This window comes from Phoxinus phoxinus (assembly GCF_949152265.1).
Source record: "Phoxinus phoxinus genome assembly, chromosome: 14".
In the NCBI taxonomy this organism is placed as follows: Eukaryota; Metazoa; Chordata; class Actinopteri; order Cypriniformes; family Leuciscidae; genus Phoxinus; species Phoxinus phoxinus.
In genome coordinates this window covers 5,957,178-5,983,957 of record NC_136889.1, presented here as the reverse complement: position 1 = coordinate 5,983,957, position 26,780 = coordinate 5,957,178, and the positions used below count along the sequence as shown (strand labels likewise).

Below are 26,780 nucleotides of genomic sequence, written 5' to 3'. Positions count from 1 at the left end.
GATGCTCTTTTAGAGAGAAATGCACCTTTCATACGGATTACTTAATCAGAACAAAATGTATTAGCTTTCGATTCAAATTTGTTCGTTTTAAAGTGGACATTTCAAGCTTTAGCTACATAGGCTATATTTTGTTTCAGTTCTCGCGCTCCAGTTCAGGGAGATCATGAAAACGCGCCTGATTGTTTTATTTTATTTTACAAAAGCACAACATTTTCTTGTTATTGTTTACACAAATAAAAGTAGTTTCACTGTTAATAGGAAAATGCAAGTGTTCACGCCCACGCCTCCGTGCCATGTAGTGCGCGCTCCACACTCCACACATACCCTATTAGATATGCGTCAAAATATTGTGTTTATTTGTGATAATCTCAGCTCTGTATTATTATTGTCTAACCCGTATTATGAATGACATTTGACGAATTGCTTTGTTCCTTTTTTGGATAAAAGCGTCATCTAAATATGTAGCCTAGTAAATGTTATAATAATGATGATAATTATTATTATTTGCGTACACGGACCCCAAACACACCGCGTCTTCTAAGTCAGGTGACTGTAAATGCGCAAAAACTGTTTCCGTTGCAGTTTTGCGAAATATTCCTTTTTCGAATTGGCTGAAAAACCTCATGCGAGCGTAAAAACTTTTTTGCGATAAACGAGAGTTTTTGCGAAATTGACGTGTTTCCATTGAGCGTATTTTCAATTCGCAATTTCAATTTGCGCAATTTGAAGGGTAATGGAAACGCGGCTACTGTTTTGCATGTTCGTAGAGTTAGTTTCTGGAGTAAATATATAGGCTATAATATGCGTGTTTACACCGTTTTTTTTTTTAATGGCGGGTGCTAGTTTTTCGTGTGCGTTCGCCAATTATTAAAAGGTTCCTCCAATGCAAAAGCCCATTCTTTAGGCAGCAAGTTCAAGTGCTTTTTGTCACCTTATATGTTCTCTGTAAAACTCACCTCTTTCTGCTGTCGCTCCAGTTCTCTCATTCGGATGTCCCGGGCCTCTGCGCGAGCAGATCTCTTCGCAGCAAGTCTAGCCTCCGCCTGCACAAGAGAGAAAACAGAATTCTTCTAAACAGCTAAAACACTAAACAGTCTGAACAGGAAGCACTCTGTCTGGACACTTAATGGTACGCAAGACCTACAATTTTGGAAAAGAGTCATCACTCTCATCAGTGCCTGATGAACCGGTCATATTATTCTCTGCCTTACAGAATCTGAGTCTCATTGCTCACTCACTTAAAATGCGCCAAGAATTATTACTGTGCTATGTGTACATTTCAAAAACAATGTTAAGATGCTACAGTGTAGTTAAAGATACATATTCCCACCAAGTTTAGATATAAATATATGCATCTTCACTGCATTTTCAACTGTTGGTGGCATTTAAGGCCGCTGGTTAAAAAGTCAGCAATCATAACCAGTAGGGGTGTGCCAAAAAAATCGATTCACAGAAGAATCTAGATTCTCATTGGCAACGATTCTGAATCGATCTGAAATGTCCAAGAATCGATTTAATAAATAAATAAAATCAGCTGGCTGTTCGCCTCCATTTTTGTAACGGGACGTGAGCGGCAAATCACTAAAACAAAAAGGAAGCACATGGATGAGAGGGAGATCTTTCGTTCCTACCATTTGCATGTGTTTTAAGTCCTGTCAGTTTAACAGGGCGCGCTTGACAGGGCATAAGAACGAGCAGAGAGAGAGAGCCCCGGCCGCGCGCGCGCGCACTCAGCCTCGCGCTGTCTGCTCTCTCTCTCTCCCTCGCGCATATGAATCAAAATCAATTAATACGATGGTGTCGGGAAAAAAACTCTCCAGTGATGAAATGGTTTCTGTGTTGACAAATCTTGTGCGATATCCTAAACTGCCGAATGCATTGCTTGTTTTTTCTGTTTACATTTCATTGTGAATGCTGCTACGTCAGAGCGGCCAAAGCGTCAACAAGATTCCCCGTACTTTTTGACAAGCGTCCTTGACAGGGCGACCATAGCTTTTTTGCAGCTCAAGTCGGCGGCGGTGTGAACGTACAGTCAGCCGCCAGCTGCAGACCAACGCACACTGCAGTGCTTCACGAAACTCCCTGCCAACTCCGAGAGGGCAAAAAAAAAAGAAAAAAAAAAAAGACTCGGTCTATCGCTGCTTCATCGCCAGGTAGCTTAGGGGTAGGACTATTATTCATTTTGAAAGAAGCACTTTATTTTCATAACTTGTTATTCTTTAAGTTACTGTGTCTGACTGAGAAATATAGATGTTTTTTTGTCTTCACCGGTTGTGTTCTACATGATATTTGTGGTAAACTGCATCTATTTTCAACCATTTTGTATTATGAAGAAGCACTTTTGTTTTGTTCCAACTTATTTTATAGCTAGATACTAATGAGTAGCAATTGAGAACATGTTTTTGATAAAAGGCACTTCCCTGAGAATTGAACTTAATAAATGTGAAAAAGACACTTTAAAGTCTCCGTTTGTCATTCTGTATAGCAAAGCAGATGAGAGTAGATCATGATCAGAAACCCGATTAGAAATCATTATGGATAAAATCGAATCGAATCGTTTTGAATCGAAAATCTTTTTGAATCGAAAATCGATTTTGAATCGAATCGTGGCCTCAAGAATCGGAATCGAATCGAATCGTGAGATGGTAAAAGATTCCCACCCCTAATAACCAGAACAGCATCAGAGCTGTGGATAGAGCACATGCTGATGATATATATAAGAGCAGCTGGCTCACGGGACCTATATTCAAACCAGAGTCATGTCTCGATCCTACTGGCTATCTTTCTCCCTCAACTTTCCTGTCTCTCTATGGTCCTATAAATAAATGCTGCAAAACACCCATAAGAAAAATAAAAAAAGAAGGGGAACAGTCATATTTTCCATGCAACCACAGTTGGGAAAGCAACTACTTCATAATACATAGGTAGACAAGACATGATATAAGAAGAGAGAAACCATGGCTGGGTGGGTATATTATACTTCACTGGACTGTTTAGTAAAACATTTAATAGCTTGAAAGAAGGCAGTTTTTCCCCTAGGATTTAGCAGAGCCCCAAAACTACTAGTGTCGGGGAGCGGGCATGTTATGGATACGTGGTGTTGTCATAGCCTTCAGAAGCTGAGTAATAAAGCTCTCTGCCAGACCTGTTTTACACCATAACATTAAAAAGCATGTCTAATTAATTGAAATCATGAAACTTATACAATTATTAAACTTATACGACATGTAATAATTTCCCCCCCCACAAATTCTGTGTTTTTTATTCTGGTTATCAAATTAAGACATAAAACATTCATTCGATTTATTTTAATTATATGAAATGAAACAAACTTTGTCAAACAATGTGCTTTACTGTTAAAACATGGAATAAATGTTTAGATTATTCCTTAAAAAATAAAGTTTTGATGATAATCTATTTGTATTAGTGTTAGTATTATTACATTGAGACGTATCTAAATTCTACTGTACAACAGTAATATATTTCTGTCAAGTTAAACCGAACTTTGATTTTGACAGGTCATTTTCCATGCAAAGAGACGCCGTAATCTTTACTGACATTGTCCGTAATGATCACTGAGATGGCACATTTGGCACATCACCGAGAAGCTCTGGTAATTATTACTTTACCCCACCTCTCCATGTTAAACTAGTCCCGTCAGAATAGGGCTTAAGAGTCCTGACACAAATCACTCAAATGTGTGTCCTGGGAAACCACACCTGTCTCTGTGACAGCACTTGGTTCTGCAAAAAAGTAGCCCTCTCTTTTCAGCTTTTCTTAAGTGTTCGTGTTTGCTGCTGACATGTCTTTGGAGGGTGAGGTTTTGTAAGTGAGGGGGTGTGGCTGAAGCAATGGGGGTTGTCTATAATCACGTCTATCAGAAGTACGGCTGAACTCAATTACACCAGCTTTAACTAAGTGAAAAAACAACAAACATGATTCAGCAGCAGTGTCTAATTTAAGATCAACACATACACAGTGCACCACTCACTCCAGGTAAACACATGCTGGGTGATTTCTAACTATCACATTCCTCATGTGACACACACATGCAACATGACCAGCTTACATTTCCCAATTCCCTACACAATAATTAATTACATCACATTCCAATGCAATTACGCCTTGACAGAAAGGACAGTGACTTTGCAAAGTATGCAGCCTGACAGCAAACATTTAAACAAAGCTTACGGCAAATCTTTAAACATATGGTGAGGTTAGAGAGGGTGGGCTCGGTGTGTGTGTGTGTGTGTGATTCTTCTGCTCAGCACCTGTTGAGCTGTCTGACAGTTTGACCAGCTCACCAGAGCAGCTCAGCTGAGCCCAGTGTCTCCAGCTCTATCTATAGACCAGCAGAGCCTCCGTCATGAGACTGCAACAGGAAATCTGAGCGAGGAGAGACACTTACTTCACAACCTCCAACATAGCCGTTCATTTATTAGAGACAGTCTAACTGTATTCTGCAGAACAAGTGAGCTCTACAGTGGAACTGGCCAATGAGATGCCACAGACACACTGCACAATAAGCTTATCGAAGTCGGATATGGAAATGTTTGTTATCGAACTGTAGACCCGTGTTATCGAAGGTCACAATAAAATGCAAAGTGCCTATATTTGAACTGGTTGGTTATTTAAGCACAGTCTGTATGTTAAAATGTCTTCACGTTTAACATGCATCTACATTTTTAGGATTCTACAGTCCACGGCAGAGTTTTTTTTGCACCACTTGAATGTGATGAACAGTTACTTTAAAATAACGGCAAGAAAACATGTTATATTGGGTTGTCTTTGTGGACTGCAGGCAAAACAAAGCACAACCGCTGTAGTCCGATTCACGAACAAATGACTTAGAAGTCAAATCTTTTAATTACTCATTCAAAACAACTCTCGAGTTGCCAGTTTGAATAAGTCTGACAAATCCTTCAGAGAATAAACTCACTGAATCCTCTAAATACGCAACAGAATCAAACATCTGACTCAAGTACTGAGCTGTAAGTTATGATACTTTCAGTGATGTATTTTGTGTACTTTTGTGAGGCAGTTTATGTGCATTGTGCAATAATAACATCATATAGTCTAACGCTGAACAGTTCCCTAAAGTGAAAATGAAGCAGTCAGTCAAGTTAACATTATTTAGTAAATGGATTTCCACTGGAATCAAAAAGTATATAATAAACATTAGAGGTCGACCGATAGTGGATTTTACCGATAACGATAGCTAGGTTGGGCCATACTTGCCGATAACCGATTAATGAACCGATAGTTTTTAAAATTGATACTGGATAAAAACAAACATAACACTCCAAGTAAAACAGTGCTGAACTTTATTATATATATATAAAAAAAAAACTGTATTGAACCATGAAAACATGCTAAATGAAATAAATATATAAATGTGAATAAATATTTAAGTCAATAAAAGACATTCATTCAAACTGAAACAAAAAGTAATACTCTAAATAACAAATAAAACCAGTTACATTCAAAATGTAACTATTTAACTGTTCTTTTCAAGCCAACTTAATTAATAAAAAAGTAATAAAATTTGTATTAAAATGTGAAGATGAAAAAAAAAAAACGAAATCGAATGCTTTTCTGATTCGTAATGTTTCTGTCGGCTGTATGAACATATCAGTTTGCTTACGTCTCTAGCTTTAAATATGCAACTTCTCTGCATATTTAATGCATAAAAGTGACCAGCTGGATATGAACTAATGCAAATAGAGGTAACAATTGTGACATTAAACATTCGGGTCGGACATACGTTTATGTTTGTCAGTGTTTTAACCGCTTGAGGTACTACTAATGTTAGCGTCCTGTCCTCTCAGCCTCGAAGGCAAACAAACATATGTTGTGCTGTTCTTTCTCTACTAATGCAGCATTTAGTCAACAAATTAATCACTTTATAATGATATGACAAAATGTACTGTATACATACATTTGAGCTGTCGGTGCTTTAAACGCGCATCTGATGTCAGCGCTCTCCGCGCAGCATGTGCTCTCAGTGCAGCACGCAGAATCACGTGTCGAAATAAACAACACGAGGCACGAGTTATTATTACACCTCTAGAGGCCGCTCTTGTACTGCATCATGCCAGCAGACCCTTTTCAGCTCTCATGTGTAATGAATGACAGCGCGCGCTTCTCAGCCGCTCCAGCAATGGACGCAACCAGGAAAAACTATCGGTATATATTTTTGCCGATAACGATAGTTCCACCAGTCAACAATCGGTGCCGATTAATCGGCAAAACCGATGAATCGGTCGACCTCTAATAAACATGATAAATGTAACAACTTAAAAGAGAAAAAATATAGCTTTTGCAGCAAGGGCGCTGCCATCTTGCATTACTACAACCTGTGACGTCACGGGGTTGGTTGTCTTGCCTGAGTTCAACAGACACAAAGGTAGAGAGACAAGACAGGCAGTGTAGGACAGATAGTGAAAGATAAAGACAGAGAAAGATGGAAACCGAAAAGCCACATGGCATCAGAAGACAAAAGTCAGGCCACTATTGCATTGCTCCTGGATGTGAAAGTCAGTTTAAGATGCATGTAGTTAGATAGCTACACTTTTTTTCTTCCATGTAAAATTATTTTTGTCATTGTATAAGGTAGGTATGCACTTTGAATATTACACCTGGCATAAAACTATTACAGTATGTTGACCTATTTCAACCTCACATTAAACCTTAGACAACAGTGCAAGCCAGGAAATAGCTGAAGAAATATCACACCTTGCCCTAGATACTCCAAGTTTAGGGGACTAGCTCATTCTGTTGATTTGTGGCTAATGGACCATGCAAATCACTGGCATTTCAAAGTGACGAGACTGGCCAGAAACATAAGTGACCTCCACAGGGGGTCACACGGCTCAAATTTACCCGAAGTAACCTGGACTATGCACAGGCAAGTCAAACGGCATGCTTTCAGTTAGCAGAGACTTCTGTTAACCATTAGGGAGTTTCCTCGGCAGTAAGCGCGAAATGGGTGGATCAAGAGGCAGGTTCAATGAAACAAGCAAGGGATTTGTGTGTGCTGTAGGTAGACCGTGATTCATAATCTTTGGACTGCATGGGTGGAGTGACTCCTGAACTAGCAGAGTATTTCCTAATGTAATAGGTCAGCATGCATTCAGCTTCTCTCAACTGTAGAAACATGAGGCAGACTCAATGGGTTGAAAAGTATGTGAATTCCAGCAATGCACAGAACAAGATAACAGATCTCTCTCACGGCAATCCTTAAATATTTAGATATTCAACAAACATGACTAACAAATGTGGCTGCAGTTTCACTTCTGTATTACAATTCATACCCTTCAGCATTAGGTTTCTGTTTCCTCATTTAAAATATCCTTATATGGTCCACATTTAGGTTGGGAGATATTGCTGCTTTTTACAGTGATCAAAAGGTAACAACTGCCTTCCATTTCCTTTGCGTTAAATGCTGAACAAACACTAGACCCGACCCCCCCCCAAAAAAGTATATATAATGTGTCAGCAACATACCCGTTTTTCTTTTCATTACTAAACCATGGCAAAAACAAAAAAATTACTTTCTTTATATATAACCCTTATTTTAATGTCGGCACGAACAGGAATTGCAATTATCTTTTCTTCCCTATTGTGACGATCCGAGTAACGAATCTCGAATGAGAAAAAAAAAAAAAAGTAAGTCAGAACTTGATTTTGTTTATTGGGAATTGATAGAATAATTTGCAAACTGTTGCTATCTCAAGTGAGTGACAGGTTGCTGGAAAGGAGGCTTTATTGGCCAGCCCTCATGGTGGTGCACACATTTAATCAGAGAAGAGATGTCACTGTAATGGGAAGTTAATGATTTGGATGAAAGATTACAAGGGGACATGAGTATTAAAAATATAATTATGTGCACAGAAAAATTATTTATAATAAACTGCAATATTCCATAAAAACTTATAATTGTGGGAATTGCCAAAAAAAATCTAGTTTACTAATAACTCTGCAACAGCGGAATAAGTCGACTAGTTTATCAAGTTTTGTTCTTTTTTTTAGTTTAAAAAAAAAAAAACTAAAGTGCCAGTACTTTAATCAGTATGCTGTGCTTTGGCTAATGCTGTATCACAGCAACAAGAAATGCATACGTTACTGATAATGAATATTGCAAACAAACAATGAAAAAGGATGCAAGACAAGACATCAAACTCTCTCACTCATGATTTTATATCTGGCTTAGCATTAAGATCATTTGGTCACATTAGGGCTCTGCAATTATAAATTTGGTTCATACGAGTTAATTTCAGGTCGAAGTGTCCCAGAGCAAAGCACTGATAACAGTCAAAGCTTTTTTTACTTGTGTGAGAGTGACGGGCTCACACATGTGTGCTGCAGAAAAATCTGAGACAAGTCCATACTGGCTGCTCCCTGCTCAAGCTGTGAGTCAAACTTCATCAGCTGCAGCTCCAACTGGCAGAACCTGAATGTCCACATATATTAACACATCACCACAGAGCTATTAGTGACTGACCAACACAATAATGCAGATCCAAACAATTCAGACTACAGTGTAGAGCTTCAGCTTACATAGCAGACGTTTAGCTACCTTAACCCTATAAAGATTACTGCATCATGTTTGATACACGAGTTTCTAAGGCCTCCAATTTACCAAAAACCGTTTGTACACAATCTACTACATGACTTCTGCCCTCTGAATGACAATTCATATTTTTTTCCACAAGTAAAAGGGCTTTTAGCATAATTGTGAAAACATCCACCTTCAGTCTGTTATCTGTGAAATCTTTACTGATCTTTTAAAAATGAATTAAACGTAAGAATAACTTTAATATTGTAAGTAATATTTCAAGATGAACATCCATTAAAAATAAAATATTTTTCTGACTATCTTTCCATATGTCAGGCTTTACAGGGTTAATGTTTTCATCTTGGACAGTCACTTAAATTCAGTTAGGCTCCCCATTTGAGATGTCATAACACGCCCTCTCTCTAAAACGCCACCCTTCGAAGACATGCCAGCAAATCCAACGTCAGCAAACCCCAAAAGGCACGATGATTGACAGCTGGAGAATGTTTCTGATTACAAGGTGTAGTCCGCTACCCTGTGTACTTTTTTTCACTGTTTATGGAGAATAGAGCTGTCACAGAGGCAGGTACACATATTCCTGTCATGTAAAGATATTTTGTGTGTGGTGTTTCAAAAAAGCAAAACTTTAGTACTATCAAATATCTCTAATGGGGCATCCTACTTCAGCATTTATACAATGACAGAAAAACACTGCTCTGTTTTGAAGGATTAGTTCATCCATTAGGCTACTCAATTAACTCTTATTGTTCCAAATCTGTATGTTTTTTTCGCAGTGGAAAACATAAGGAGAGAGCCTTTATGGCAGTCAAACTCCAAAAAGGCGACAGCAAACGCCACTGGTTCTCTTGTGTCATGTGGAATTGAAAATGAGATTTGAAAGCTACAGTGGATTGCATGATTATAAAGTCACCATGAAATTAAAACTGACAATTCTTGTTTTATTGGAATATTGCAGTATTTATTATAAATGATTAATCTTCTGTGCACATTACATTTTTTATCTGATGTGCAGTCGCTAACTTTATTTAAAATAACTTCCAGCGACACCTCTTCTCTTCTCTTCTCTGATGACATGTTGAAGTCAATAGCAAACAACAATTCAATCAATTCCCGATGGACAAAATAAAGTAATGCCCTACCATTTTTTTTCTCATTCCAGAAGCCATTTCGCTTGTATATACGTCACAATAGAGACTATAAAAAGACTATCACAACTTTCGTTTAATGTCGACTTTAAGCAAATAACGCCTACATTTCAATCTGTTTCTCACTATTTGTCTTTTTATTTGCTTAATCCAAAATGACTGTATGGTTTTATTATAAACACATACAAGTAAGTCATATGAGATTGTAACAACATCAGGGTGAGCAAACACAACAGGAGTTTCATTTCTGGGTGAACGCTTCCTTTATTGTGGTCACAGGAAACCACCAGCCACAAGATGACAACAGTGAGATAAAAAAGGGGTCACAAGTGAACACCTCGTACCTCTCTGGCGATGCTGCTCAGAGCCTCATCCTCCGCGGAGAAACGGTCTTTAATCGGGGCCCGTTTCCGTCCTGATCCTGGTGTCCCCATGTCAGCAGCAACTCCACAGCTGAATTAAGATCAACTTGCTTCCCGTAATATTCTGCAGATGAAGACAATGATTGGCAGCTGTCATAATTTAAGATAGTCCATGTAGAAAGCACTGAATGAGATGTTTACGGTCTCATCTCTGAAAGGCGGCCTCTTTGTGTACAACATAACCTTAATGACCAGATTGTTGAAGCAATCTAACTGCACACAGCAAAGACATACAGTAAAGAAACTTGCATTGGCAATCCTATTCACTATGCCGGTCTATTCCACTAAATTCAGCAAGCCATCTTAGTGTGTTTTTACATTTCAAATGTATGTTAGATAAGCCTGGCCTCTCAAACTATCTCACACACCCACAAATAGAGGCTTTAGTCATGTGTGTCTGGACTCAGAGCTGATTAACACCAGACACACAACACACACCTCATAATATAATGTAACAAAGCAGAGAAATATCACAGGCACAGGACGACTAATGTGTTTGATTCCTTAAAAGCAGCTTCATCAGTTCTTATTTACTCTTTTGTTAGCCAATTAGTTTATACAATGGCAGTCATTTAATAAGCAATTTATTTATCTAGACAAATAATACCTGAATATTAAGTAGTTTAACCAAAGAATTGCGCGTACGATCATGCTTGTCTGTATCATGTAACGTTATATCAACCAAACCCATGTTGAATGTGTCAGGATATTTTAATAACAGTGCAATTAAAATACATTTATAAATAAAAATCTATATTTGTATTGATATTTCTGCTGGGGTGCTAAATATAAACCAACACTCATTCAGATGCGTGACAGACTAACTTAAACCTATTTATTTCCCCGAAAACAAATAAATACCATATGCGCTTCAGCATTAAACACATGTGGTATCCCCCACACAAAGCTAAATGTATGTAAATATTTCAAATGATAAATATGATAAGTAAAATTCTATATTTTTATGACTCTAGTTAGCGGTTAGCCTGCTAGCTTGTCCTCAAAGGCATAAAGTGTGTAAATGTCACTCAAGTCTCGAGCCGTTAATTCGCACATTACATTTTAGTGACCTGTCTGGACTTTCATGACAGTTGGTTCCGTAAGTACCGGTTTCTTACCGTTTCTCTCCGTCTCTGTTCCGCTCGAGACTAGGGTCGGTTCTGACTGACTGGGACCCGGGCGCGTTCCCGCTGACCAGGGTGAGCGAGTGTGCACGTGCGCGTGGCTGTTGAGTGAGCGCGCGCGTGCCTGCGTGACAGCCACAAACTGACACTGTCCGTCACCTCAAATTTTCCCAAGAAAATGGCCCAAGTTAAGTCACAAAAGGCTTAAAAGCAGCCTACCACCGCTAGTATGAGTTTAATTTCAAAAAAGAAAAAAGACAGTAGAAGGCGAGAAAAACCGACACACTACCTTTTGATCGTTCCTGGGTGTCTGAAGTGTTTTTTCCAGCTTCGCGCTGAAAGTCCCGGATGTTGGAAAAGAGGCGTGGCATTCGAACACGCCTAACTAACTCTAGTCCCCTAAACAGACAACTATTCTTCAGATTGAACAGAAAATTCTGTCCTGTCCTTGTGTAATATTGTTTATCCCTCCACTAGCCCTTAGCAAATGTTTTTTTTTTTTGTCAAAAACTTTTTAGGCTATACATGGTTATATTGTACATGCACTTGTTACTCATTAATAATAATAAAGCTCTAGGTCCTACCCTAAATCTAACCAATTTCATACAGAAATCTTAATTATAATTTCTAATAACTTAATGTATTTATAACTCCACATAATCCAGGGTTCTGTGTTACATTTCCAGTCCAACAGTGACCTCTAGCAGTTGATTTCAGAATATTGTCAGAAAGTGATAACAGTAACAGACATGTGGATATAAATGAATGAATGAATAAATAAATAAATAAATAAATAAAGCAAGCTTAACATAATAAAAATAAAGGTAAAAACAAAGCAAATAATAAATAAAGATAAAAAATAATACAAAATAAATTCAGGATGAAATTTAAAATACTTGTAATCAGACTACAGTTACTTTTTTATTACATGGTTATAATGTATATTATTCATACAATGGCAGTAAAACATTTCACTGTTTACATTTTCCTTTCTAAAAAAGCATATTGCTAATATACATTCAGAAAATCTTCTGGTTTTGTGAAATTGCACACACAACCTGCCACTAGTCATGTGGCTATACCATAGAGGGCTATACACGGAAAATTGGCTTTATGCACAGCTGCACTACTTCCTGAACTTTAGCCAGCTCCTTTGTTTCCCGTCTGCCATTATTGGACAAACTGATTAATCCAGGTGTGTCTGATTATTGTTATTGGTCAGGCACACCTGGATTAATCAGCCAATTGAGAGGCCACAAAGCATTTGACCACTGGATATTAAAGGAGTGTTATCTCAGCATTGCAACACTGCATGTTGAATTATTCTCAAACCCCCTGCAGTTCCTTTATGAACCCCAGTCTGGGAAACCCTGGCTTAGTGATTAATTCACAGTAAGTCATGTGCAATAATTGTTGGTTCATTGAACTAGCATGAAAAACATTTGTTCAAACCATTTCCAGTAAAGATCTATAAAGCGTATTTGGATTTTAAATAGTTATCTCTCAAATACAATATAACAAAAAAAGGAACGTTTCTTTCGCTTATTTTCTTTTTGCTGAGTTTATATATAGGCCTGTGGTTTGGGGCTACATATGGATACTGTCGTTGTTTTCTAATGCGGTGTCTCCTCCAACACTGCAGGGGACGCTAATGAGCTCAGTTCGCTGCTATTGAAGAAAAAGATCAGACGTCGCTTTCCTATGACGCAAAGCCGATGTGTGTGTGACATTGGTGTGGTGTGAATGATCTGAGCAGGTAACGTTATTTATTCACACTATTTAATATCACTTTACAAGTACATTTTGACTAATGTTTAGATAGATGTTTGAGTTAATTTTCTCCTGTTGCATCCTTTCACCGATAAATGAAGCAGTTAAATAACACGAGGTGTCAAACGCTAACGTTGCTTATTAATACTCGTTAAGTTATATTATAAAAGTTATATACTATTGTTATTATTACAAATTTTGGATTGTTTTTATTGTCAGGTTAGGATGGCACTGTCGTTGTCCGGGGTGATTTTGCCCAAATTGATGCAGCAGAGGACTTTCAGGTAAACCATTTCATAATTTTTTAGTTTTGCAGGGTTCCCATAATAATGGGGGAAATATTAGGGAATTGTAATATTGCAATTATTATTTATATTATCATTTATAATCTTTAATGACAGCAAAAGTCAGCAAAAAAAAAAAAAGCTCCCTGGGTTTGTTATGTAGAGGGTTGGGGATTTATTAATATCACACATAATGGGAATTCAAATGTTTTGATTTCAATATGATTAGTGGTTCAGTTTCTCAGAAAAGTATATGCTACTTTTTAATGATGAATGATTTCAGATTTGTTTTAATCATTAAAATAAACCTGTTTTTGTTTCAATTTGTAGCCTTGTCATTTAGTTTTGACATAATGATCTCACATGTTCTCAACAAATATATGATCAATCTCACCGCAGTGTCTCAGCAACTGTGGCCGCTATTCAGAAGTTAACACGCGTGAGGGTGGTCGACAACAGCGCTCTTGGAAATGCCCATCACCACCGTGCACCAAAAGTCATTCATGTTTACACCAAGAATGGAGTTGGTAAAGTGGGAGACCGAGTCTTACTGGCCATTAAAGGACAGAAGAAAAAAGCTCTCATAGTGGGTCATAAGATGCCTGGAGCGCGAATGACCCCACGCTTCGATTCAAATAATGTTGTTTTGATTGAAGAGAATGGAAACCCCACAGGAACAAGAATAAAAACTCCTTTACCAACACACCTGCGCAAAATGGAAGGGGAATATTCGAAACTGTTAGCCATTGCTCAGCGATTTGTTTAGATCAGCGTTTCTGTATTCTGGGAGGACAAATCCCCAAATAAGCAACTACTTATCTTTGTAAATAAATATAAAAAAAATGTTCTTTCCATTCAGGAAATTTGCTTTCATGGTTACTCATGGAAAAATTTGTAATAAAATATGTGGATGAAACTTCTGTTGTTATAATTTTGTAGAGATTGTTACATTATCCATTGATTTAAAGCGTGTAATTTCTGTTTATAGTATTCCCAAACATGTATGAATTCAATTTGACTCAAATCACCATTAAATGCTCCAATATGACTCGCTTTTAAGAATGTTTCAGGCTTTTGGAAGAATTGTTTTTCAGAACATATGCAATGAAACAAGTTACATTTTAACAACAGAGTTTATTTTAAAGCTCTGATCCTAGGAAGTCAGTGACAATATCTACACAATTGTTGCATTATGCATCTAAAGCTTTTTTAATAGGATGCATTAGTTCACCTTTTAGGAGAATGGCACTGTCAGTACACAACCTTTTGGAAACGAAGGCTGGTCTTCTTTTAAGACAAAGGCAAAACTTGATATTTATCCCATGCACGTGTTTCTCAGCCATTCCATCAGTCCTAGAGAAGCGGTGAGTGGAGGTCCTCTTCTTCTCTTGTGTTTCACACTAGAGGGGTTTAATTTGTAGTGTAACTGCAATATATTATGTTATATTAATAAATCCTTTTAAAAAACTAGTAGCACTTTATTCTTATGAGGTTATAGTGGAAATGAGATTGTTGCATGAGAAGTTCAGCATTGAGGCACTTTGCAGCAGGTTCTTGAGTTGGACATTAATGAAATGGTTCACCTCAACCACACATGGTCATAAAGAGCCACTAAACAAAAGGAAAGAGAAAGAATGATAAGTGTTTTGTAGATGTTTGAAGATTTGAATAATCATGAAATCAAGCCAAAGCACCTCAGACAAGTTCATCTCAGCCGTTCCTGTTCCATCTTTGTCCAACTGCTGAAAAGTTCCTACAAGGAAGTGCAAGACTATGAAGGCGCTATCATAACATGTTTCAGTGTAATTTAAAATAATTAAAAGGCACCATGTGATTCAAAGAGAAACACCTACTGAACATGGACTCGAGTTTGATCAAGCAGCAGACAAAGTTATCAAAATCGATGACCTCATTCTCAGCGTATCTGGCAACAAGGATCTGGTTGAGTCTATTGTTGAGTTTAAAGCCTGTAAAGAAAGTGAACAGGATGGGCTTTCAGAGAAGATTATGGTAACACTTTACAATAAGGTCCAAGTAGGCATTAACTAATAATGAGAAATTCGTTTGTAACAGTATTTATTAATCTTTGTTAATGTTAGTTAATAAAAACAACGGTTTATTGTTAGTTAATTTCAGCTCAAGTCCATTAAATAATGTTAATAGATATATAAACTTTTGATATTAGTAATGTATTAGTAAATGTTGAAAGTAAGATTAATAAATAATTATTTTCAATGTAAATTCATGTAAACTAATGTAGTTTAGAAATGTTAACAAATGGAACCGTATTGTAAAGTGTTACCATTATGTATCATTCAAAAGTTTGGGGTTGGTAAGATTTTTCTATATTTATACATTTTAAATGTATTCCCATGACTGCAAACCTGAATTTTTAGCAGCCATTAGGTTTAATAATTTAGCAGATGCTTTTATCCAAAGTGACTTACAAATGAGGAGAGCAATAGGAGCAATCAAAACAACAATAGGGTGACAATATGCAAGTGCTGTGACTCATTAATATACTTTTTTTTTAAAGAACAGCATTTATTTGAAATAGAAATATTTTGTAATATTATAAAAGTCTTCACTGTCTGTGCTGTTACTGTACTGGATAAAAGTGTTAATTTCTTTAAAAACAATTATGGCTGATAAATATGAATGGACAGCAAATGATCTTAATTCACCCTTCATAAATTTGGCAGGTGTGGCAAGTTTTTGGGCCCTGTTTGTGAGTTTGTGCCAATAATGAATGCCTCTTTACCTGCTGATTCTACAGCGAGACGCATCTCATAAGAGTTCATAGTCCCTGACTTATCAATATCAAACTCTCTGAAGATCCCCTGAGTGAAAAAAAATATGCATGAATTATTTCTAATGAACACTATAAACATTTCAAAATTTGTGGGAAACACAATGCAAGTTTTATTCAGTAGGCTAAGATGTAAAAAAAAAAAAAAAAAAAGTCTCCACTCACCAGCATCTTCCTTATTTTGTTCCAGAGGATCTGAAACTCGACTAAACCCAAACGTGCACTACCATCTTTCTGATGAACAAAGTCAAGAACAAAGACTGGCGCAGGTTGTCTGATGACAACTGACATGATGTCAATTACCGCAGAAAATAATTTGGCAAAGCATTGTTCCAGAACAAATTATTTGTTATATTATTAACATATACTGCTAACCTTTCTGTACAAAGTTATATCCAGTATTTCTGCTGTCATTGCCATTTAAAGCAAAAAATTATTGACAAGATTATTGCCTGTTTACAAACTCAAAAATGATTTCCCGTAGTAATCGACAGAATGACACAGATGCTGTCAATAGAGCTTAACTTGTATCTAACCCAGAATACTCTTTTAAATAGTGAAGGATACATCCAAGAGGTTGACCATCGTTCTGCAGGACTCCATGCTGAAGCCATCTGTCTTTAGATCCTTGTCTGAGAGAGAAATGGTTCATTCAATTCAGTTAAACAGGTTCATTTTGACTCCAAGTCGACTCCAAGTGTGAGCAAACTGTTATGTGTTACTCACGTCTGGACACTACTCTGTTGAGAATAGTCCTGAGTTCACGGACAGATATCTCCATATCCTAAAACAAGACAAAAAATGATAAATTGCATGCACAAATCTAACATTAGGAGCATTTTTATATATTCAGTCACCTCTCCAGCCAGCTGCTCAAACATGGACTTGAAAGAGTCATCGATGTCATCCTCTGTAATTTCTGCCTATAAGAAAACCAAAGAAACCATATTTATTAAACAGTGTGAACTTACACTCTAAAGCACTTGGCATCTATTTTTTGTCAGTAAGTTTCTATGATAATGTAGATCCAAAATCTTACCTCATCCTCCAGGTCAGCTGAAATCTCATCATCCAGCTCCCTTTGAAGAGAAAACTAATTTTATTGAAGGTAATGGGTTAATAACCCTCATTCTAAACCCAATTTTCTTTTTTCCCCATTTAACACTTACGATTCTGGTCTAATTTCCTGTCTTGCGTTAGAGGACCTTTATTTTGAAGTGAATTAGCTATTTCTATAGTTTCCAGTGTTCAATTCCCATTTTGCTTTGTTTCTATAGTAACCCTTGTTTGTTTCCATAGTGATTGATTTCCATCAACTGTTCCTAGTTAGTCTCTCGTTATCCTGTGTATTTATACCCCAGTGTCCCCCTTGTACAGTGTCTGGTGTTGGGGATTTACATCTCCCTGTGCCTGGATTTACTTTTGTTTGTTTAAATAAAAGTTCATGTTGCAATTGGATCCTGCTCCCCATCTCTCTCAAACACCCCGCGTAAAAGTAATACAACAGGAAATATGACTATAGAAAATTACCATACAACAAAAATAGCACCATGGAAGTAGTTCAATGTGACTAGTGCATTATATTATTATATATATATATATATATATAAATGAAAATTCAGAGAATTATCACAATTTAATTACTACAATTATCAAAATTGTCTATGCACTCTCTCTTTATTCTCTTTATATAAATGTGTGTGTGTGTGTGTGTGTGTGTGTGTGTGGCTTTATGGTGCTATTTTGTCTTTGTCCACTATCAATGAAAAAAAAAAAGCTTGGACATTGGAAAGAAACAACATGAGGGTGAGTAATCTGAAAAATACCTGAAGTTCTCAAACACAAAAACACACACTCACTCTGTCTCTGACTGCTTCTCTGTGAAGACTCGTAGGACAAAGTCAGCCTCTTGACTGGGTTCGTAGGTGGAGGGGACGATGATGTATTCCCCAGGAGGGAGGCTGAGGCGGGTGCTCACCTCGCGCAGGTTGATGAAGGTCTCGGAGCGGGCGCTCGATGAGTTTGTCAGGAAGAAGTCCTTTTTAAGGTGCACATTCTGACAGCCTGCGTACTGCAGACAGACGGACATTATAAATCTGTGTGCGGTATGCAAAGTTAAATTTCTGTTATTCCACTGTGAATAATCTAGAGGAAAATTCACTCTGTTTATAGAAGTACACAAGCCTAATGATGTAGTCAAACATATTTAACAAAGAAATTGTTGACATGGGATCATACCTCTTCAGGAATCTGCAAGGAGGAGAAAAAAGAAATGGAAAGAAAAGATTATTTTGTAATGAACAACGAATTGATTTATTTAAAACAAATGAACTACTTCTATAATTAATAATTAGAAACAAAAAGCACTGAGGAAAATCTTTTACAATGTCAGAAAACAACTACCTTTGTAAACAAAGCCTTGTAAACACCTAGCTAAGAACTAGCTTTGTAAAACACTACAGTGAGCAAAAAGTTAAATCAATATTTGGTGGCCACCAGCTGGTTTCAGTCCTACAGTGCATCTTATCCTCATGAACTGAGCCAAATTTGCCAGTTCTTGCTTGAACACATGGATGGGATAAGATGGAATTGGAAACAGTGTCAGGAAGAAGTCCTTTTTAATTTGCTACCTGTTCATGCAATACGAATATGATTATCTCATTAAGATTGCCAGCTTGTTCAGCATAACAAACATCTGAACATGTTGGAAAGGGACCTCTTCACCTCGTAGAGCGCAAAACCGATGGTGTGCATGTCCTGTCCGTGGCGGCGGTGCCGTCTGCGGTCTTTCTGCATTAAAGCCACCAGTAAGCTGCAGGCCACTTCTTCATCCTCCGGGTCATCATCTTCCTCCAGCAGCGTGATCTTATACTGTGGATTGATCCAAAATGTGTCTGCCAAATAGTACAGGAACACATACAGTTATGGGGTTCAAATCCCAGGTAAAGCTGGTAGCTGAGTTTGATTCACTCATTAATAATTGTAATAATAGTTTGATTAATGCACTACTGTTCAAAAGTTTGTGGTCAGTAAGATTTCTTTTTTATAAAGAAATTGATACTTTACATTAATACTTAATATTATCCAGCAAGGATGCCCTAAAATGATCAAAAGTGACATTTATCATTTATTTCAAATAAATTATTTTCTTTTGAACTTTCTATTCTTCAAAGAATCCTAGAAAAAAGACAAGATATTACGACAAAAATATTAAACAGCAACATGGTTTTCAACATTTATAATAATAAGAAATGTTTCTTGAGAAGTAAACCAGCATATTAGAATGATTTTTGAAGGATTGTGTGACACTGAAGACTTTAGTAACGTCTACTGAACATTTTAAAATATATTAAAATAAAAAAAACTGTTCTTTTAAATTTTACAAATATTTCACAATATTACTTATTTGACTGTACTGTTGATCAAATAAATGCAGCCTCTGTGAGCATAAGGGACTGTATATCCAGAATCTTTTTTATCATGTTTTTCAAAACATATGGTCATTTGTAAAGCCTATGAATGTAGTAGAGACTCCCACTATGACCACCAATACTGCCACACTGTGACCTCAACCGATAAAATCGCTGGACATGGGGTGTAACTCACTGGGATTATTTCGGCAGCCTCCTGCGGTACTTCCTTTCCGCCAGGCACCGTGAAACTTGATGGTGTTCCAGTGGCTCAGGTCATCATCACTCAGAGCATCAGGGGACAGATTACAAATCTCCAGCCTGGAAAACTGCCGCAAAAACTCACTGAATGACATCCTGGGGACAAAGGGAGCCGTTTCTTTATGCTGTGACTGTGAGAGTACACAACTGTTGCGTCAAATTCAATTTGTATAGCTAAAACAGCTCACCAGAACTCTCCATCCTCCATTTGTAAGTGCAAGTCATCCTTTTCAGATGGATCGATCTCGTCCCATTCAGGAGAGCTGAGGAGGGAACATACACGGTCTTCTTACTCAATGACTTGGGCTGAACTGAATGAGTATTTCTGTGTTATTTCTTACTTATCACTCCAGGCCCCCGTCCATTCAACCTGACCCCACGGGTTACGGACACGGATAAGCCTCTCTGTATTGCCCCTAAATTCCACCTATCAAAGGGGAGAGAGATCTCACACACGAAAGCACACAATTTGAACTCCAATATGTCGATGAGCAACATACACTGGGAGCGTTACCTGTTTGAGAGCAGTCACTGAGTAAGCGTGACCCTTAACCAGCTTCTTAAACGTCACCGATTCCATGTCAAAGGCACTGGTGATCTGGCAAACAATTATAAATAAATTAATATAAATCTAGAAATAGGTAAATAAATGCGTGTGAATAAATGTTGAAAGAAGAACGAAATTACCTAAATAAAATGGATATAAAGCAATCAATCGAAAAAATATATTTATTTATAATATATAGGCTATATATATGCTGCATTTATTTGATTAAAAAAATGATATTTATAATTAAGTTATATTTTTTATATTTTCAAAAATACTATTTGTTCCTGCGATGTCAAAGATAAATTAGCATCATTAATCCAGTCTTTAGTGTCACATGATCCTTCAAATATGCTGATTTACTGCTCAAGAAACATTTCTTATTATTATCAATGTTGAAAACAGTTGTGCTGCTTAATATTTTTCTGGAAACTGAGATAATTTATTTTCCACAATTATTTGTTGAATAGACAGGTCAAAAGAAGAGCATTTATTTGAAAGAGACATTTTTTGTGATTGTCAATTCTGATCAATTTAATGCATCCGTGTGTGTATATATATATATATATATATATATATATATATATATATATATATATATATATATATATATATATACATATATATATATATATATATTCACACACACATACAAAACTATGAATATAAAAAAATATAAAAAATAAAGGGTAGTGTATATGCTTGACAGCCCCAACACCATCCCAGTCATCTTACATTGTAAATTAACAGCAGATTGGACATTCTGCTAAATATTTGCATTAAAAGTGGAAAAACAATCGTACTGGTTTCTAGCAACATGAGTTCAAGTAGGTAACAATTAAAATGTTTGAGTGAAGTATCCCTTAAGTGAATAAAGCTCTCACATCAATAGAGCAGCCCAGCAGGGAGCCTCTCTCCAAGGCTTTGCCGATGATTCGGTACAGGTCTCTCGGAGCTTTCCGGAGCTCGTACATCTCTGAGACCCCTCCGGTGAAATCCTCAAAACCCTCAGTGGTGGAGCCTCCAGAGAGAGCTTCATAGGAGCCATTTAACCTGGTACAAAACAAACAAACAAACACACACGCACACACACAGGTGAGGAGACTGTACTCACACCATGAGAAAATCTTTCTTAAATAAGATGGAGAAAGTATAAGTGCACTTTTGTAAATGATTCTTGTTTAGTAAGAACAAAATTTGCTGCTCTTTACCAAAATGTCTATCAGGACATACTTTGCATAGGCCTTTTCAACCAAGGCACTCCAGAACTCATTTCCCTCTGCTGAATGGACAAACATGAGCTCTCCGTCTTTGACCGGGAGTCGATCGTCAATCACAATGTCGACCCACTCGCCAAACTGCCAGAACTGCAGAACAGAAACAAGCAACTGTATGAAGAAAAAGCTGAGAGGATTCCAGATTAAACAGTGTCACAAGATCCATCAGAAATAATTAGGTTAAAATAAAAAATAAAAGAAATTGAGGAAACTGTGATCCTTTTTTTTTTTTTGAATGCTTTGATTAATAGAAAGCTAAAAAAATAACACAATATTTAGATCAAAATCTCTATTTGTCTTATCATTCACAAAAATAACTTTTAGAGCATGCATAGTGTGTTTCATAACCTGAAAGTGGAATATTCCAGCATAGTCATCCTGAAAGCTCTGGCCATGAGGTACGACCCTGTGGAGGAGTTTTTCATTTAGAGTCAGCGAAGCTATAGCAGCGAGGAGCCAGCAGTCACCTGAGCAGGAAAAAGAAAAAAGAAAACAATATATATATATATAACAGATGAGGCCAGGAGAAATAATGGCACTTATTCAAAAAACTTTTAAACTGTGATACTAAAATCCCTGAATAAAATGCCATTATTATTTTGTCTTTTAATACAACACAGCAGTTGAACTGTCAATTTACAACCAGCAGGGGGACACAAAGAAAGGGGTGGGGTTTATTTCTCTGTGAGGCCTGTGTGTACCCATTCCTGTTTACATCCCACTCAGATCTCCACCTCAGAGCAGAGGAATTTTCCACAGCTTCTAAAAGCTAGAAGCCGGCGGCAGGCCCAGCCAAAGGAAATCTAGGCTCAAATATATGAGAGATTTTGAATGGTTTAATACTTTTGGTCACTATATAATTTCCATTATTCCATTTATGTTATCTCCTAAGATTGATGAACTTTCTATCATTGTGAAATATGGAAAATACTAACAATGTATGAGTATGTTTGTGCAGACTTTCACTTGGTAGTGAATTTGAGAGTTTTAAAGCAGTTAATGTAATAGGAGCAAACATACAGAGATACAGATGTTATCTCCTAGTTTTGATGACTTTTCTATTATTGTGAAACATGGAAAATGCTAACAATAAAGAATGAGTAGGTGTGTGTGCCGACTTGTAATGTGTTTTATAGCTTAATAGAAAGCAGACATATGTAATATACAAGGGCGGTAACTTATAAAAATGACAAAAATCTGTCATGCACATTGATTGAAATAAGTTGGCACGATTACAAGCATGCACTGACTCAAGGTCAGGGGGAAACGGATGAGTCACATGCAGACACGCCTCAGGTCAGTTATATGAGCTGCTCTTTCTGTCGTGACTCATGCTTTAAGTTTGCTGGTACAGCCCCAGAATCATTTAGAGGCGATTCCTGCAGAGCACGAACACTTAGAAACTATACTGGATGACTTTTGTACAAGCAGAACACCTACCCAGAGCTCCCTGACAGATGTCTGTCCGCGAAGCTCCTCCCACAATGAACTGAGGATCATCACAGAGCTCCTGCAGAAAAGGAGGGATTAGAGGGAATGACACTGGAATTTGGAAGCCTAAAGGTTTTTATTCCTAGCAAGATTGAAGCAAGCAAGACCTTTTAGGAATAGTTTAGCCAAAAATGAAAAGCACCCTCATGTTATAACAAACCTGCATGTTTTTTTGTATGGTACACAAAGGATAAATGTCTAAGATTTTTTTTTACTGTTTTTGCCTTTTTGATAAACTGCCGTTGAATGGAACAGTGTTATTTTAGTATGACTGAGACAGGGATAATTATTTGATATTTTGCATTAGTTTTGACTTTTGTATTTTCCATTTTCATTCGAAAGTTTTAGTCATTTTGTTGTTTTTGGCATTTTTATTTGTTCATGTTTTTTAATTTATTAATCTACAGTATAAAGTTATTTTAGTATGAAAGCTTGTTTAAGCCACAGAAAAAATAAATAAAGAAGTTAATTTCGACTTTTTATTTCACAATTCTGACCTTTTTTTCCCCTCGCAATTGTGAGTGAGATATAAACTCACAATTGCGAGTAATAAAGTAATCAAAAATAAAGTAATAAAACGACTTTTTCCCTCAGAATTGTGAGATATTAACATGGAATTGCAAGAAAAGTCAGAATTGTAAGACTTGCATTTGCATTTTATAAAGCATTTGCATGTTATAAAGCATTTGCATGTCATAACTTGCATTTGCATGTCATAACTTGCATTTGCATGTTATAAAGTCTAAATTGTGAGATATAAACTTGCAGTTGTGAGAAAAATAAGACTTGTGAGATAGAGTCGTAGGTACTTATATGTATATATATATATATATATATATATTTTTTTTTTTTCAGTTATAGTTTATTTTATTGCAAGTAACATTTTTTTTCAGCTTTAGATTTAGTAAATTATAATAACCCTGGTATGGAAAAGAATATATTTTTATATATTATGGAAAGAAATAACAGGCTTTGGAACGACATTAGCACAAGTACTGCTGCCACACCTATGTTGCCAGAAAAACATTAATTTATTTAAAGGCCTCTGAACGAGGCCTTCATTCTTCCAGAGGAGGCATGTGGATTTAGACTAAGTGTGTCTACAGAAAAGTTCTAATCCATGTGTATGCAACTTTATAATAGTGACAACAGCTGCAGTAGAGACCAGAGAGAAGGGGGAGTCATTCTGACTGCAGGGATGTGCAGGCTCACAATGAAGAGCATGTTGCTGTCTGCTATACAGTATACACTACCGTTTCAAAACTATGGTGTCAGTAAGATTTTTTGAATTCATCAAAAGTGACAGTTAAGTCATTTATTTATACTGTTCTTTCTATTTATTAAAGAATCCTGAAAAAAAATGAATCACATTCTCCCCTGAAATATTAAGCAGAACAAATTTTACAACATTGATAATAATAAGAAATGTTTCATATTAGAATGATTTCTGAAGGATCATGTGACACTGAAGACTGGAGTAATGATGCTGAAAATTTAGCTTTGCATCACAGGAATAAATTACATTATAAAATAGAAAAGGTGTTATTTTAAATTGTATTACTATTTCACAATATTACTATTTTTACTTAATTTTGTTCAAATTAATGCAGCCTTGGTGAGCATGAGAGACTAAGAGGTAGTGAATATAAGCGTTAAGACAATGAAAGTCAGCATGGTGCAATATTGTCATTGAATTTCATTGCATGGACAAAAACAGTTTTTCAAAACACCATATTTTGTGTTCCCACAAAAAAAAAAAAGTCAGGTTTGGAATTACATGAGGGTGAGTAACCTAACCCTAACCGTTTTAGACAACCACATCTTATAATGGAGCTTTTTTCCTTACCGTAGGGCGCATCCACTCCACATCCTGGGTTTTGGAGGAATGTGGAGCGAGTTCTTTAAACCCGAGCGAGGGCGGTTCAGCTGGAAAGCAGGGGTCTTCAAACAGGTAGCCCCCTTCCAAACATTCCTGTTTGAGGGCCTCAAAATCCTGGTTCTGGAAGTGTAACGCCTGCTCAAAAGAGCCCACGCCATCTGCCTTTAGCCTGTTAGCACTGATCTGTGCTGAGATCCCTCCATATGTGAACATGCTGGAGCGGTGAGATGCAGACCGGGTATAAATAGCAAAACTGATACCAATATGATTCACACTCACTCCACATTTAAAACTCACTCCATATCACATCATTTTTGTGCCTCTGTACATTGCATTTTGCCATAATAAAAAAGGACATGTAAATGTCAATCATGTACACCAGCTTTCAAAAGACTGGTGCTGAGATCCCATAAACCTTAATTTACAGTATACATGTAGGCTAAATGATAATACAATTGACATACTGTTCAAAATGAAGACAAAAAGTATCTTGACACTGTGTGGTTGTTAAACATTATAGGAATAAGTTAATGTGATAGCCTACCATGTTAATGTGAAACATGGTAATTGCACAAATGGCCAGAGAAAAATAACTAACTGAGAATAGTTGTGCATGTAGGTTTGATGTTAACTACTGTCTTTGGTAACTGGGATGCTGCTCTGTGGCTCTTCTCAGTTAAATATGTGCATAAGGTTTGTACAGTCATAATCTGTTTCTCAATGTCCAGTCTTAAATATTTGCATGCCAAATACTTTTATGCTCAAAATGCCACACCATTGGCATCTGATCTCTCTTATCTCGATATAAATGATTGATCAAACACAAACTGAGCGCCTCACATTCATTCAACACACGAATCACACTCAGTGTAATATCACAGCCTGCACATATAAACAAACAAATGTACGAAAACTACTGAAACGTCGAGAAATCAGGACTGTTTTAAACCTCTACAAGTAACATTTTAAACACTTTTAGTGGCGATTTATTTGGGGTCTTGTTCTGTAAGTTACATTTATTTTCTAAAATGTAAAGAATGCCAAACATTTGTCTTGGTGTTGTCTTACTCCATTAAACCTTCGCAAATCACTGCGGTTCACTTAATTATTTTAACTTCAACTTAACCGCAATTTTTTTTTTAGCGATACTACGATAGCTAGACCTTTCTTCTAGCTTCAATATGTACAAAACATTCATATCTAACACTGAATAAAGTGTCTAATGCGACAAACTAACAGCAGGCCGACGGAGACCAACAACACGGACAGAATAAAGCTAAATAAATCTCGACGTGATTCATTGAGGGTTGAAATACAAGAACCGCTACACTTGCCTTGCAACTGCGGTCCTGCCTGTCTCTTCTGTGATGGGAATGTGTGAAATATACAGTTCTATTCGTCCGAAAGATATAAGCGGCACGCGTGTATATAGAGCTTCAGTGTGTGTGTGTGATAGTCCAGAGAGGAGGCGGAGCGATACAAGAGCACCTGTCACAACATAACGGACAAGTGCTATACAAATTCCTTATTCCTGATCTGAATTAATAAGTGGATTTGAAAGGGTCTGACCCATTTAGCTGAGCCTTGAACATTCCTAACGAAAGTAAAACCAATAACCAAATATTTTTTTTTTTTACATTATTTCATACAGTATACTTTCATCAGAGATTTCAAATATTACAGTAACAACAAACGTTTTAAGTTGGCCAGAAAGTGCTAAAATTATTGACAAAATCCGCTTTAAAATTGAAACCCGAAGTAATTGAATAATTTGAACACTGAG

General features: G+C 36.8%; 3 protein-coding genes across 14 annotated transcripts in view; 1 reads left to right on the top strand and 2 right to left on the bottom strand.

The window, feature by feature from the left end:
- Positions 1 to 11,744, bottom strand: part of lrrfip2 (leucine rich repeat (in FLII) interacting protein 2) — a 32,199-nt gene extending 20,455 nt beyond the window's left edge. For 6 of the 11 annotated variants that reach the window (XM_079635645.1, XM_079635651.1, XM_079635649.1 and 3 more), the window contains exons 1-3: positions 11,264 to 11,612; positions 10,068 to 10,209; positions 957 to 1,043 (exon numbers count right to left, since the gene is read on the bottom strand). In XM_079635645.1, coding sequence (XP_079491771.1) covers positions 957 to 1,043; positions 10,068 to 10,157 — 177 coding nt within the window. In that variant the 5' untranslated portion in view covers positions 10,158 to 10,209; positions 11,264 to 11,612. Of the gene's footprint in view, positions 1 to 956; positions 1,044 to 10,067; positions 10,210 to 11,263 lie in introns of all 11 variants that reach the window. The other 5 variants (XM_079635654.1, XM_079635646.1, XM_079635647.1 and 2 more) reach the window with 4 other exon arrangements.
- A 1,203-nt stretch (positions 11,745 to 12,947) lies between these two features.
- On the top strand, positions 12,948 to 14,438 carry mrpl14 (mitochondrial ribosomal protein L14). Of its 2 annotated transcripts, none has more exons than XM_079634256.1 (3): positions 12,948 to 13,025; positions 13,259 to 13,323; positions 13,723 to 14,438. In XM_079634256.1, the coding sequence occupies exons 2-3, from the start codon at positions 13,265 to 13,267 to the stop codon at positions 14,087 to 14,089; spliced, it is 426 nt and encodes a 141-aa protein (XP_079490382.1). In that variant the 5' UTR covers positions 12,948 to 13,025; positions 13,259 to 13,264; the 3' UTR covers positions 14,090 to 14,438. The 2 variants fall into 2 exon arrangements, with proteins under 2 accessions (XP_079490382.1, XP_079490383.1); XM_079634257.1 differs by having other exon boundaries at positions 12,952 to 13,025; positions 13,264 to 13,323.
- A 329-nt stretch (positions 14,439 to 14,767) lies between these two features.
- On the bottom strand, positions 14,768 to 26,481 carry capn1a (calpain 1, (mu/I) large subunit a). Its single transcript, XM_079634254.1, has 22 exons — positions 26,332 to 26,481; positions 24,965 to 25,211; positions 23,068 to 23,137; positions 21,976 to 22,094; positions 21,584 to 21,717; positions 21,235 to 21,403; positions 20,318 to 20,401; positions 20,145 to 20,230; positions 19,992 to 20,066; positions 19,739 to 19,899; positions 18,857 to 19,026; positions 18,371 to 18,382; positions 17,992 to 18,203; positions 17,172 to 17,211; positions 16,990 to 17,055; positions 16,859 to 16,916; positions 16,700 to 16,764; positions 16,298 to 16,366; positions 16,085 to 16,163; positions 15,177 to 15,290; positions 15,018 to 15,076; positions 14,768 to 14,934 (listed from the first exon to the last, which is right to left on the bottom strand). The coding sequence occupies exons 2-22, from the start codon at positions 25,208 to 25,210 to the stop codon at positions 14,908 to 14,910; spliced, it is 2,115 nt and encodes a 704-aa protein (XP_079490380.1). The 5' UTR covers position 25,211; positions 26,332 to 26,481; the 3' UTR covers positions 14,768 to 14,907.
- Positions 26,482 to 26,780: the final 299 nt, after the last annotated feature.